This window comes from Leptosomus discolor, chromosome 5, assembly GCF_034619465.1.
Source record: "Leptosomus discolor isolate bLepDis1 chromosome 5, bLepDis1.hap2, whole genome shotgun sequence".
NCBI classification, from domain to species: Eukaryota; Metazoa; Chordata; class Aves; order Leptosomiformes; family Leptosomidae; genus Leptosomus; species Leptosomus discolor.
Window position 1 is genome coordinate 42,640,495 of NC_141395.1, and position 14,002 is coordinate 42,654,496.

General features: G+C 42.0%; 1 protein-coding gene across 3 annotated transcripts in view; it reads right to left on the reverse strand.

The window, feature by feature from the left end:
• LOC104349698 (histone deacetylase 4) overlaps positions 1–14,002 on the reverse strand; it is a 119,908-nt gene that overhangs the window by 87,290 nt on the left and 18,616 nt on the right. For all 3 annotated transcript variants that reach the window (XM_086465674.1, XM_009955315.2, XM_086465673.1), the window contains exons 3-4: positions 11,814–11,934; positions 6,064–6,185 (exon numbers count right to left, since the gene is read on the reverse strand). In XM_086465674.1, the coding sequence (XP_086321800.1) occupies positions 6,064–6,185; positions 11,814–11,934 (243 nt within the window). The remainder of the gene's footprint in view (positions 1–6,063; positions 6,186–11,813; positions 11,935–14,002) is intronic.

A 14,002-nucleotide genomic window follows, 5' to 3' on the forward strand; every position in this document is an offset into this window, starting at 1 on the left:
CCTTTTCTTTCTTTTAAATGCAAAAAGTTCAGAACATTTTCACCTGCTTAGCTGCAAATAATACTCAAACAACTCTGTGTTTCTGAAATACTTCAAGGAAACCAATAACATCACGGGATGCTGGATGTTTTCCTCGCTCAGGCTCCTCTCTTTTGCATGGAAAAAGAAGACTATTAGCAAACAGGAGATGGTTAGTGCCAGCCCGTGGATTCCCCGTGTTGAGCCAGTGAGCATACACCATGCACAAGTGCTGGCTTGTGGTGCCTGGCAGGGATGTGCAGGCAGGGAAGGATCCCACTGCCTGTTTCATGGGCAGCTCTGGATGGGCAGCAAGTGACTGCGACCCTGCAGCCTAGGTACATCTCACCATCACCCATCTAAGTGCAAGTTGGGGCTTAGAAGAAGTTGTTGGTCCAAATCTGCTCATGCTTGATTCAGCCTGAAGAACAACAGCGACCTTTTCTATTTCTTTTGGGAGGCTGGTGGGCTCGAAGCTGTAGTGGTTGCCAGGACCATCAGCAAGAGCGATGTATTTGTCAGATTCCTTCTGCAGGAGGTCCCAAATGGTGGTAAAATTCAGGAAAACCACTGGCCAGGGCAGTCCTCCAAGCGGCAGATGGGCCAGATTCAGCCGATTTGCACCACATACAGGTAAGTATGAGGAGAGGTCTGTTTTTCGTTGCATCCCTTTACTCCTTGAGGGAAGCCACTACAGAAAAGGGGTGCGTAAGCCATGGGCTGACAATGTCAAGCTAAAAACTTCTCCTAGGACCTTTCCTGCCAGTTCTTAACTGTGTGGGCTGTAAGGTTGAGGGCAACTTTTTCTTCCTTCACCACAAGCCCTAAGACACAGTACTTGACCTATAACCAGTTCTCCTTCTGTATTGGCTTGTGCAGAGGGCAAGAGACATTGCTGTGATGAGAGCGTTTTGGGTAGGATACTCATCCTTCCATGTTCCCCAGAAAAGGAGATGAAAGAGTGGTCTGTGACACTTTCTACTTGTCATTTCTCACCAAGTACATACCACATGCACACACGATCATTTACTATCTAGGCAGGAAATTCAGAGACATAGACTTGCCAAAGCTGTATTTGTAAGCTCCCAGTCTGGCATTCAATGTAGTCCAACTTTGGAAATAGTGGAAACTCACACCCTGAGATGCTAGCACAGCTCTGCAGTGAAAACATATTTGGGACCACAGGAATCCTTTGCCTGCTTTAAAATCTTCATGCCCATCAACGTCCTTCTGATCTTCCCCTCCCCAGTGCAGCCAGCTGTGATACTGGAGGTAAAGGAAAAGCCAGGACCCAGAGTCCCAGAGCTGCTTCACAGAACAGTGACTGTGGCTGCAGCAGTCATGGACCAAGTAGCCCCAGGAACTGAGCCAAAGACACCAAAAAACAGCCATCCGTGGCTCTTGATGGATGCGGGAGGTAGTCTTGTGCGCAACGAACCACAGTGGTTTGGCAAACACCAGAGGGTTGAGAAGCGCAAATAAAAAAGGACAAAATGAAACAATAGTGCATTTCTGGTAACATCAGCTCTGTCAAAAATCCAACCTCTGCTGATAGATCTGTCAGGAGAAAGGTTTAAAGACCAGCAGCCAGCCCATAACTGGGGAATTACGCAGCAGCACAGGCACAGATCCCTGCGGGCATGAGGAATGGGCAAGGAGAACAGTTGTCTTGGGGAAGGTTTGCTTTAACAACAAGATCTGAGCCTGCTTCACAACCTGCACAGGCTCTACAGACACAGCCAGTTTTGCACTTATGACTCTGGAGAACATCTTTTACAAGTACTTCAAAAGCAATGAGCTGTTTTTCTCACTTTGGGGTCAGGTTTAAATATAGATACAGGGAAGTGTTTCCAGTTCATGCATCCCAGCAGGCTGAATGCATGTTGGCCAGGCCAGTCTAGCAGGTGCCGAGTTTGGCAAAACTTCTCCTGATTTGAATGACAACTAATTGAAATGCTGTGGCTTTCATTAGAAATCCTGATTAGCTGTCATGTCCCAACGAACACGAGGAATCCTTACCCTACCCCTATGCAGGATTAAGTGGGAAAGCTAATGTCTGACAAGACATGGTCCAGTCCTGCACAGGTTGTAAAAAAACCCAAACCCAAACAAAACCCTCTATGTAAGCAAGAGGAAAAGCATGTTAAAAAGTTTAATAATTCTCTTTTTACAAATCTTTATGATGGTGGTGGTGTCAGCTTTCTAATTAACAGCATGTTTTAATACACCCACTGCTCAAGTTTCAGAAAGCAGGGAACGCCATGAACAACCTCGTTTCCTGGGGAGGAAACGAGGACACCATATTCCTTAGAAACGCAAAACTGAAAAGCTACATTAAAAATAACTTCAGCAGCCCCAAGAAAGCTGCTGACAAACAACTTTTGGTGTTATCAAAACTGGCTACAAAAGACTGCCCCAACCCAGACTCTAAAATCACTCTGAAAGGATTCTCCAGAGATTTTTCTTAGAGGGTCCCAGTACAGCGCATAACAAAGCTTCACTACATTTGGAGGACACCAACCTTGATCTGGGGGCAGAAAATGTCGTTACATTTTCCCCTCTCAACAGTTGTCGACAAAATGCACACAAAATGTTTATATAGTCAAGGAAACTACACAAAAGGAGAAATAAAAATCCTTGTGCTAATCCAGTTGTTTAACAGCAAAAGCATGAGCAGCACCAACTGAATTTTCTTAGTTCAGATAAAAAAAAAGGAAGAGCCCCAAAGTGTTTAGCTAGACGGAACTGAGTGAAACGCATCCCCCGGCCAGGCTAAGAACAGGATTCAAGCAATTAGGAACTGTACCAGCCAGCAGCCTGACAGGAAAACAATTTCATGCAGAAACCAAGCGGCCACGAAACTGGAACATAATCAGTAAAACAAATCAGACACGGTAGGATTTCAGAGGACAAGACGCATTAGGAGTGCATTGCAAGCATTGACTGTTTCCCACGCTGAAGGTTTTTAAGCACTCTTAAGACATCATTCATGTACACATCTCCCTCTACCAAAGCGAGAGTGGCCCGTTCACCAGCTCTCTCACAACATTCATACTCAGGCTTTAGACTAGCAGGCGTGCACTGAGGGATAACCTGTGACCACATCATGATGCTTTAAATAAGAGTAAAGAAAGGAGGTATTTTGGATACCTAGCACAACGACATATTTATTCTTCCTAAAACCTTCTCAACGTACACGCTGCCAGCTCTGAAAGTGCACCCTAGAACAAACGATCACTCAAACTGCCTTCCCGCAGCCCCCTAAGTCACCCTATCCCTAATGATGCTGTTGGTCAGATTCCAGCCCTGGTAATCAGAACTGGACTCTGTTATTTGCACTGCAAATACTTAATCAAATTTAATAAAATTGGACTACATGATAGGGTGGTTTTAAATTACAAACACAAAGCCAGAGTTTTGCCTGGTGCCAAAAAATCAGAAAAGCTCACCCGTAATAAAGAACTTTATTTAGGACGGGCTCCAGCCTTCCCTGCCTTTTGTTTACACCAGGCTGTTCAGGAGCCTTTCTTCTCCAAGCAACTTAACATTCTTGGCAATTGGTTTTCTGCAGGATATTGCTGTGCCAGAGACTGAAGTGCTGTTGTGTTGAAAGAAAAATAAAAGAAAATAACCAAAAAAAATTCTCCCTTGAACCTTGCTAGTGAACTAATTTGTATCACAGACCAGTCCCCAACAGATTAATGCTGGTGCCCAAAAAGAACAAGCAGCATTGGTCTGGAAAAATAAAATCTGCTCAACATCTTCCTTCCTGTTTTAAAACAACGACTTTGGTTGCTTCCATTTTTAATAATGTGATTAGACAGATTTATCATCCTTAACTCCTCCTGTGTGACAGGGCTTTTATTCAGCCACAGTCTTATTGGAAGTAGCAAAGGGCTGAGATGTGTAGACTCTTTCCTTCTCCTGCAGAAATCCCCTTCCATAACACTGGAAGCAAGAAGGGTGACTGATCCTCAAACCCAATCTGACAAGTCAATTCCACTGAAGTGATGAGCAAGGGAGGTTTTGGGGAAGTGCTGTGGGGATGCTAACACACCAGAAATGGGTCACCTGGTTTTGCAAGGTATAGGAAAAAGCTAAAAATCTCTTGGAATCGTGCTGCCCACAGGCCCTAAGCGATACGTATGGTGCCAAAAGACGCTTCCCTGCATGGAAACGCTGTGATTTCCCAGAGGAGCCTGAAAGCCTTCAGCAGAGAAGCAAAGGGCAGCAACAGCTGCTAGAGGCCCGGGCTTGCATTTCTCCGCCCAGACAGACATGAACGCCAAGTATATCTTTGTGCTTTGCCAGCTTTAAAGCTGAAGGAAGGCTCCTTTGAGGGCAGTCCTTCACCAGTGCTCACCTTCCCTACGAAAGGCAAAGTCCCAAATCACAGACAGCGTCACTTCATCTGTCCCGGGCACGGATGACGCAGCAGCATCTACTGCACCTAATGGGGTGTTTGGTCTTTCATTATCTAGAAATGGAGACTAGAGGATGCCCTAGCCTTCAGCAAATCTGGTCTTCTAAGCTTTTTCTGGAGTCCTCCAGAAAGGGCACAGTCAAAATCACCACCACTAAAGGTACAGGGTGTGCCCAGGAAAAAAAAAAAAACATATCCTGGAGAGGGTTTGCCAATTTTTGATTGACTTCTTGTGCAGCTGAAGTGTTTGGCACTTGTCACCCAACCAATCATGACCGGTGAGGGGGAAGACAGTCTACAGCACAGCAGATGGGAATCCATCCACAGATACATCCAGGAGGCCAGGTGTTATGGTCCAGCATGAGAAGTTCCAAAAAAGGCATTTTAATGTGCAGATCTGGGAGGCAAGAGGCACAAGGCAGCAGTGCGGAGGTGTGTTTTTTTCTGATCAGATGGCAAAAGAAGAAACCCCCAAGTTTACAAAGGTAACAAGAATCGTGTTAAACCATTCACTGCACCCAAGACCTGCTCTACTTCTAAGTCTTAGAAGAAGTGCCATGAGAACACCTACATCCCTCCCAGAAGGAAAAGGGGGGTCTGCCAGCTCTTGGGAACAGATTTAGGGCAGCTGATTGAGCAAAGACTGCAGTAAATCCACAGGGAGATTTGGTTAACACACCATCATCATACCTTATCACAAGTATAACACACTTTTTAACTACTGGTGCTCACCCCCCTGCATTTGAAGAATCACAATGAATACCAGAGAAATTGCTAGACGGCACTTGAAGAAGGTGCAAAATTAATTCACACCCCTGCTTTCCTCTTACCTCCACTCCATCTTTTCAGAAAAGTTTTTTTCCTCTTCTGAGGCCATTTCCAAAATACATCACGGTGTGCACCATCCACGTGAGCAGCATTGCTCCTCAAATCAAGACAAGCTTGTGGAAGCTCAGCTATTCCCTGAAGGAAGCAGCCGAGGATCATGAGCTGGCCAGGTTAGAAGCTGAGGCTGCGTTGGCTTAGGCGTGCGATATGGAGCTGAGGACCACAGCCAACCAAAACAACCTGATTTACATAATATATAGTTGAGAAATAACTGACCTGCTTAGCCACCGTGCAGGGAAAAACCAAACTGAGAAATAACTGTCTAGGTGTGAACCAAACCCCTTGCAGGAAGTCCCAACACTTTGACTGGCAGAAACATTTTTATTTATTTTAAGTACAAACTTGTATATAAAATGCAAATCCCAGAAGAAATGAACTTTTCTTGGTACTTTTCTCACTCAGCAAAACATACTTCGACTTCAGACACCCAGATCTCTGTATTAGCTTTGACTTTGAGAAAACATCTCACAAACTTTGACACACAACTCTGCTTTCTGCTGCCTGCAGCTTTGCAACTTCACACACCCAAAGCAACTCCAGTCTCCCTCTAACACTGCATGTGCAGTGACAGATGAAGGGGGAGCAGGATGGAGTGGGTGCTTGTTAAATAAATCACTCCATGAAACACAGCTTTTTTGGTAACATACCTTTTAAAAAAATAATTTAAAAAAATAAGAGGACCAAGCGTCACAGCAAAGTCAGTCGTCAAAACAGAAAATCGACATGAGCGCTACCTGTTTTTCTGAGTGGGAAGTCATCTTTGGAATCGTACATCCCCAGTACAGGGTGATTGTAGGTGCCGGATACGCCACTTTGGGGTGGGGAGCTCTGGTCCAGAGAGCTGTGCTGTGTTTTCCTGCACAGAAGGAAAGAGAACGAAACGGGAGAAGCTTTACAGCAGTGACACACAAAGGGAATGAGCACAGCTTCACGCTGTCTGTTATCTAAGTGGGGAAGAGTGCAAAAGAAAAGATCTTGCTACTAAGCTTTCTCCTTCTAGGCACTCATATAAAAAGGACACTAAAGTCTAATATACAGGGAGGTAACTAAACATATGCTTAATTTTCAGTATACGAATTACCTTGTTGAGCATGGCTCGACTCATGAAGGTATTTAACCATGAGTATAATTTTAAGTGCGTACTTGGTCTGGGTTTTGCTAACTCATATCCCTGAAGCTAAGCATGGGTGTTGTTATCCCCCTCAGCTGTAGCACGAATGAACACTTTCCCTTCACTGAGTAAAACCCAGACATAGCAGACAAAGTCCAAGGACGAAACAAACCTGAAGGATGAGCACATCAGGTGCCACACCTTTAAATTGGCTAGCAGCAGCCATGCTGCATAGGTGGTCTTATGTCTTTTGCTTCGCTGCCTCCCGATCCAAGGACTTAGCGTAGATAGGGCCGAAGTACTCAACACCTTTCCAGATTAAAGTCTCGAAGGTGATAATTTATAGCTTTGTTTGAGCAGGCTGCTGGGAGTAAATTACAGTCTGTTTGCTAAGGACATTCAATAACGAATGAGTTTTCTAAGCCTCCTACCAGTTTGCTGGCTGCATCTTTCCTACTTAATGACTTGTGCCCAGCTTTGCTGTTTCTCAGCAGCTCTACCAACCCCAATCAGTACAGACTTCATGGACTCTCCAGACTGCACATGTTAGCAGAGTAGCTACATTAACAGAATGACTGATTTAGCCATACAGGGCTATCAAAAAATCTTACATTTTAAGCTTAAATAAACAGAATTTAAACGCTCTATTACTTCTTCAAAATACTAAAGAATATGGGACAACAGAAACCGAGCACTTTGTCAAAAGAAGTGAGTATTTGAAATTTTACATTGCCTAATAACCAGGCGCTCTTGGAGACCTTAGTTAAAAATATTCTTCTACAAAAGGTTCTTTAAGTAACCAAAATGAGCCATTCCCGATTGAAAATGACACCAGTTCATCCAGTTCCTTGAGCAGTATGTTCCGAAAGCTCAAATCAGAAGTAGGCTGTTCGGCAAGATACATAGCACCAGTTCCACTACAAGTTAATACCCTTCAAAAAATGAAGGGCTAATGAAACATCAGGAAAATGCATCAAGTTTTCTACGTTATTTTAATCCAAAAACACTCTGAAAAGTTTCTTTGAACATCCACACCAAAATTTTCTATACCCACAGTTCTTACCAAGCAGTATGACACACTGCTGTTTCCTAATCCTCCTCCCTTTATAGTCCAAACTTCTCTGTACATACAGGCAGAATAATTTTTCAGGCTCATACAGAGTTGTATTTTTCATTAGCATTCGCGCACACCGTGTACTCTTTTACATTCGCACCAATAAATGCCCACATGCACACACAGTTTAAGCATCACCTGAAATCAAAACAGCACCAAACTGAAAAATATTTGAAACCCTCCCGAAAACAGAAGTCGCTTTCTCTACCCGGATCTGCTCATACCATGGGAAGGCAGCACAGAGAGATGTTTCACAAACAGGAAGCCTGGACGCTGCAAGCCAAGAGCCCTCAAACCCATCATGCCACACAATGACATTTTTTGCTCTTGCCTATACAAGCAATAGACTTTTCTTTCTCTTTTTTTTTTTTTTTTAAATCATGACTTAAGCTGCACAATCATGTACATTGAAGCTATTTTCATCACTTTGTCAGGGAATGTGCAGGAACTCAAAGGGCCTGTTTAGATGTGCTTCGGGGTTGTTGAATGACAGATATTTAACTCTGCAAACAGGAATCCATTATATGGCTCAAGGACTGGGACCCAACACCCCATGCTGCTTCGAGCAAAATGCACTGGTCTGCATGCCCGTTCAAGAATTTCAGTGGTCTCAGAAGAGATGAAATTGTATACTAAATAGAGTTTACAGACATTCCTGGAAGCGCATACCTTCACATAACCGCAACCCCTGTTCTTTGAGCTATGAGGTCCTTTGGACCATGTGCACAGCAAAGAACACATGATACATCAAACATATTCATGCAACATAAACTGAATATGCAAACACATGTATCTGCACTAGAAAGTTTTGTGTACAGAGACTGTAGACATGTATGCACACTGGAATAATTTAATGTATAATTATCTCTCTACCTCCTTACCATGCAAATGCTCAGTTAAACTCCATTTCATCGTTGCTACCACATTGAGTAGCTATTTCCCAAGCACATTTCTGACAACTTCCTAGGGAAATAATAGACCTGTTTGCTAAGCCCGAGGGGCTCTGTCTGTGTTCCTGCTAAGCCACTCTTACTTCTGTCAAGTATCTTGAAGAGCAAAACCTCCTGGGAGCAGGGCTGTCCAGCAGGTTCAGAATCCATGGGAGGGTCAGTCTGACAATGAAATTCAAAAGAACCTCTTCTGCTGTTGCCTATCATCAATGTAATTGGAAAATTATAGTCCACAAAGCTATTTTAAACAATTACATATAGACTGAAGCTATATATATTAAACAGTTTACAATGCGGATTGAATACCGTAGAGCTGAAAACTGAGCAAGACCTCTGTGAAAGCCTCAAACATTACTGAGGATTACCAAGTTCCTTTCTTTCATTTAGTAGACCCTTTGGACTATGACTATATTCTGCAAACCCTCTAAAACCAATCCCTTTTCATCTAAAGGGTTGATCCGCACATGAAACAATGCCCTTTAACATCAGTGGTCAATTAGAAAATATTCCCTAACTATAAACACTCACTGTTGCACCAGCAACCGACACCGTTGAACGAAGTACAGACACAAGATACTGAAGGCAACAGCATCTGGACATCTCAGTGGACAACCAAAGCCTGGCCCAAGAGGCCAGGGGAACGACAGCTATTTCACATGTCAATGGGGCATATTTCATGTCATAGCCATTGACGTAGAACCGTCGTGGTGTTCAGTAGCCTAAGGAGATCTCGTTTTTCCAAGTAACGCTTTCAATTTTTTTGAAAAGGAATTCACAAACCTTAATAAGACCAAAGAAAGTGTTCAAAAGCAGGCATGTCATTTAAAAGACTATTTCATCATCTGTTACCACTTAATTGGCCTGCCTGCTCACAGTAGGAGCACCAAGTCTATCTTCTGCAAGCTTCATTTGCGTGTGTTACATTCAAACACCACCCAACAGAATCACATTAGAAGTATGTGCCTACATAAATATCTCTATAACCAAATTAGTAACCTATGAGATGCCATATAAATAAATACTAATATGTAGTGAATTTAAAGGTTTTCTTATTTTTTCTTTTTTTAAAATTAAATAGAAGGGAAATGAAAAAATCTTTAACTTCTGCCTTAATAACTGAAGGGCGCATTTAAAAATCCCCCACTGCAAGATAAGACCCTACAGTCATGCAGACCTGCTGCCATCTGCCCTCCTCAAAGGCTGAGCAGAATGAGCTCATGCTTGTCTGCAACTTATCACCAAGACAGACCCTCAGAAAGATTTGTGAGGCCTCCAAGCCTCGCTCTTCCCTCTCCACATCTTACGTTAGAAACCAGAATACTGATCCTCTCCCCACTGCAAAACAGATGGAGGGAAGATGAGGGGATGGCAAGTCTGTTAAATCCAGAAGAAAAAGGACGGCCCCTTGTGCAACGGTTTGTGCGTTGGCTCTACCTGTTGGTATCCCTTGAGCATCCCAGGAAAGGGATGCTTTGATTAACGTATGCCACAATAAACCTAAAGAATATATTAGTGCTTGGAAAGTTCTCAGTGTTAGCTTAAAGCAAGGCAGGGAACATACTGAAACCTTAAACACAACTCTGCTAAATAACCTCCTGCACCACCCCTGGCCCTGTAACACAGAGGAGTATTACAGACTGCATCTCTTCATCTCCAAATGCTGGATTCTCAGTGAAATATCATTGAATAAAATAATTGAAAACTCTGCAAAACATGAGGAACTCAGACCACTCCCAAATTTATTTTTCTCTTTTCTACATTCACCTATGATGGTAATTCTATGCTGGGTTTCTCTAGAGCCAAAGGGTTTGGAAGAAAGCATTTCTTTACTATCCTTAATTCTAATGGTGTTTATACTGCTTTTGCATTAACAAGCATTTAATCCAACTGGGAAAAAATGGAGAACACAATGGCTCAGAGTCTTCAACCTCCTTTAATAAAATTCCCCAGTTTCTTTGGTGAGTCTCAATTAAGAACAATGGAAAGCCAGTTATCTAAAAAAGCTATTTATGTTTTCTTGACTGAAATTCAGTTTCTCCTATTTCTTCTACTATCCTTTAATACCAACATAGTGGCCTTAAATATCATCTTTGCATAAACTAACATTTCACTGCTTTAACCAGTGCCATAATCATACAATTTTCAAGTCTCATTAGATTTTCAGAGATGTATTAAAACTGCTCAATCTCACCCTACTGGAATAATGTCTGAATATTTCTGCCAACTACACTTCAGCATTTCTGTACTGGCTCATAGCTGGGACATGTTTAAAATTGAATTTCATCTTAGTTTCTCGTATTTGGAAACATCTTCTGGCTATGACCTCATCATCCCTGTATACATGCTTATTTCCTAAGACTTAAAATACTGTCAGACATTCAGCTTGAATACAAACTTCATGGCAAAACTTCCTTGACTTCTGTCATTCAAAATTTCATTAATTTTATGGTCACTAAAGACAACATCCAAAATAGTATTTTTTTTTAATATAGATATTCACAATGTAATAGTAGTGGAAGTTTTCAAACCATCTCAAAATTTCTGATTTTCTTTTATACAACAAAGAAGTGAATTTCTGGAACTGAGACTTTACCTTGTTAACAATGCCATCATTTACATTTCCTATTTGGTGCATTTGAACTAATTGAAGAAGTCACTCTTTGTTCCTACATCATTATGACATCAGGTGTTACCTTCTCAACTCACACAACATTTGCGTTTTTCGCATTCCAACAGTCGAAAATTTTCAGTTGAAAACATAGATGTTGGGGCAATTGCAATTAGAAGTGCAGACACTTGATGTTTCCAGCAGTTTACAGAGAAGAGCCAAGTAAAGAAAACTTCCTGAGAGATGAAGATAAGTAGTAAGCATTAAAAGGCTTTAGAAATGTAACGCTAGCTTAACTATCCTGAGCTGCAACTCACTAAACATAAAAAGTAACTTCTCCATTTTACTAAAGTTCAAGTTTTATAACACCTGGCAGGATGAAATCCTGGGTGAAAAGCTAGAGAACTTACAAAGGTTGATCTTGATGGTACAACTTGCAAGTTTGAATAATCATGGATTAACGATGACAGTAAAGACCTGTACTCACAAAAATACTGTGACCATCACAGAAGAGATGAGAATCATTCACACTGAAACCCTCTGCAAAATGCATTTTGGTAACATACAGCAAAGTCAAATGCTGGTTCTATCACTGTTGTGGTTCACCCTGTAAACACATCAGATCTATTCCCCACATCTCCAGCAATTGTGAAAAAAGGTGGCACCGGCTGAATCATAAAGATAAGCCCAGTACCACTTACCCGTACCAGAAGCGAGGATCACTGGATATACAGTGGTTGAGATTCCGGTGTGCCAATGCCTTTTTCTTATTTAAGACAAATTCTTGTAATTTCATCTTTACTTCTGTGCTTGCCACTGCACCTGAAATGTGAAAAATTAAAAAGGTTATTTCAATCAATTCACATACTTTAAAGAATTTAAATTTCTAAAAAGATTCTGAATTACATCTTTGATTTCCAGTACAAAAAAAGAACTTTTCTTTCAAGGAGAAAAGAGCAAAGTGCCTCCAGTAAGTAGCTCTCCTTCCTCGCACCTCCCCCCCCCTCCCCCCGCCTTTAGCTTTGCATATAATCACAACTTATGTTTGAAAACAGAGATTTAATCAGAGATTTATCATTTCACTATAAAAGATTTCTGAAGAGGAGTTTTACACTTGCATAAAGTACACTTAGAATAAAGCACTTGTACTAGGTATTCCAGCTTTCTTTTAATCAAAGGTATTTAAGAAAAAAGGTCTTGTGTACACTCAAGTCTTTAAATGTCACATCTGCAAGCAGAAGGGGAATGAGACGAACGTCTCATGTAGATTTTGTCTTGGAAACTCTTCTAAATAGGGACCTCTTTGTTCAAAAGTATCTGTGTACAATAAGACCTACATAATATTGCAATTCAGTTACAAGTGTGCAATCTATTGCTTCAAATAGAGAATCTAATATTTAAAGGAGAAAGTCAGTAACTTTGCAGCATAGAGTCAACTGTGTAATTTCTAATCATTATTTCCTACCACAATAGAGACCAGCCTGTTTTACTGTCATGATGGATTAAAATGATCACTTGGTTGACAGAACAGATTCACAGGCAGAGCTCCTGATGGAGTAATGCATAGAAAGTTTGGCAAGCAGAATACATGGAAAATGATGGTTCACCTATACCGTGGCGTAAAGCAAGAATTCCAAAGGAAAATATCTGGGCTACAAGAAAATGAAAAGGCCAGTAAAACTGTCTGCTCTATGGGGAACAAAAACTTAAAATATGACAGGGTGATCTTTTGTCTCCTGGACCCTACTCAACAACGCGGTGCCATTTGACAGACTAGGGAAACAATTTTTTGTGTCTTCCCACGAGAAGAAAATTGTAATATTTCTATAAAGCACTGCCTGAAGATGTAATATTGTTCAACCACCAAAGCAGTGTTCAAAACCTTGAAAATTCACCTTTTTAGGGCCCTGCCTTTCTCACTAGCTCTACAAATGCAGGCTTGGTGTGTAGCCCAACGGGAAGTTCAACTGAGGAGCTGGAGATAAATTTGTATGAGTGTAGCAAGCCACATGTCTAGACCAAAATAGGTGACAAATTCATGCTTAAAGGTCTTCTCTCTCCAAAAATTGTCATCATAAGCATCTTTAAAATAATCAAACGTGGATGTGTTCTGTCAGTTTTGGATAAATCTGACATTATTTAGAAGACTTGAAGCTAGACTTTTTTGGATCCTGAGGTTTACGAAAGCTCCCCTGGCATGTTTTTCTCCTTAATTAGAAGCTGAAAGTTCCCACATACGCTTAACAAGATAAAAACACGTAGGCTTCTCCTTCCCTGGGCAATGCTGAAGCTGTGGACCAAGCTGTCATGCATGACCTTCTGACCATTACTCAGCTCTTGACCCTTGAGTTGAAGAAAGAGCCAATCTAACTCACTTTTAATGCACTGTACTGGGTTATTTTGGACCCCGTCACATTGTTACAGCCAGAAGCAGCGTGCAATATCCAGGAAAGATGTTAAAGAGGACTTGAAAGGCAGAAAGGAGCAACCTGTCACATGTGATAGTACACACCATGTGGGGATATAAGCAAAGTGGACAAGAGCAGAAGTCAGACATCAAAAGCCCATACATATGGAGTAAGTCCACAAGCTGGAAGCAAGACACTCAACCCCAATGGAAACAAAATGCACAGCAAAGTAAATGGAGAATGAGAGAGAAGGAACTGGAGAGCAAGAGCACACACAGCAGCCCTGGCTGAGGGAGCAGCTATGCATGGTGGGGAAAACCAAGCTCTGAAGCCGGCGTATTCACTTCATCCCTAGGGCCTGAGTGTTTTGAGAGGAGCAGGGAGCAAAAAGCAGATCAACTGATAAGCCCATGAACAGAAGAGCGCCACAACGAGCAAAGTACTGAAGATGGGATGGCTCTAAAGAGCCAAAAGACTGAGCT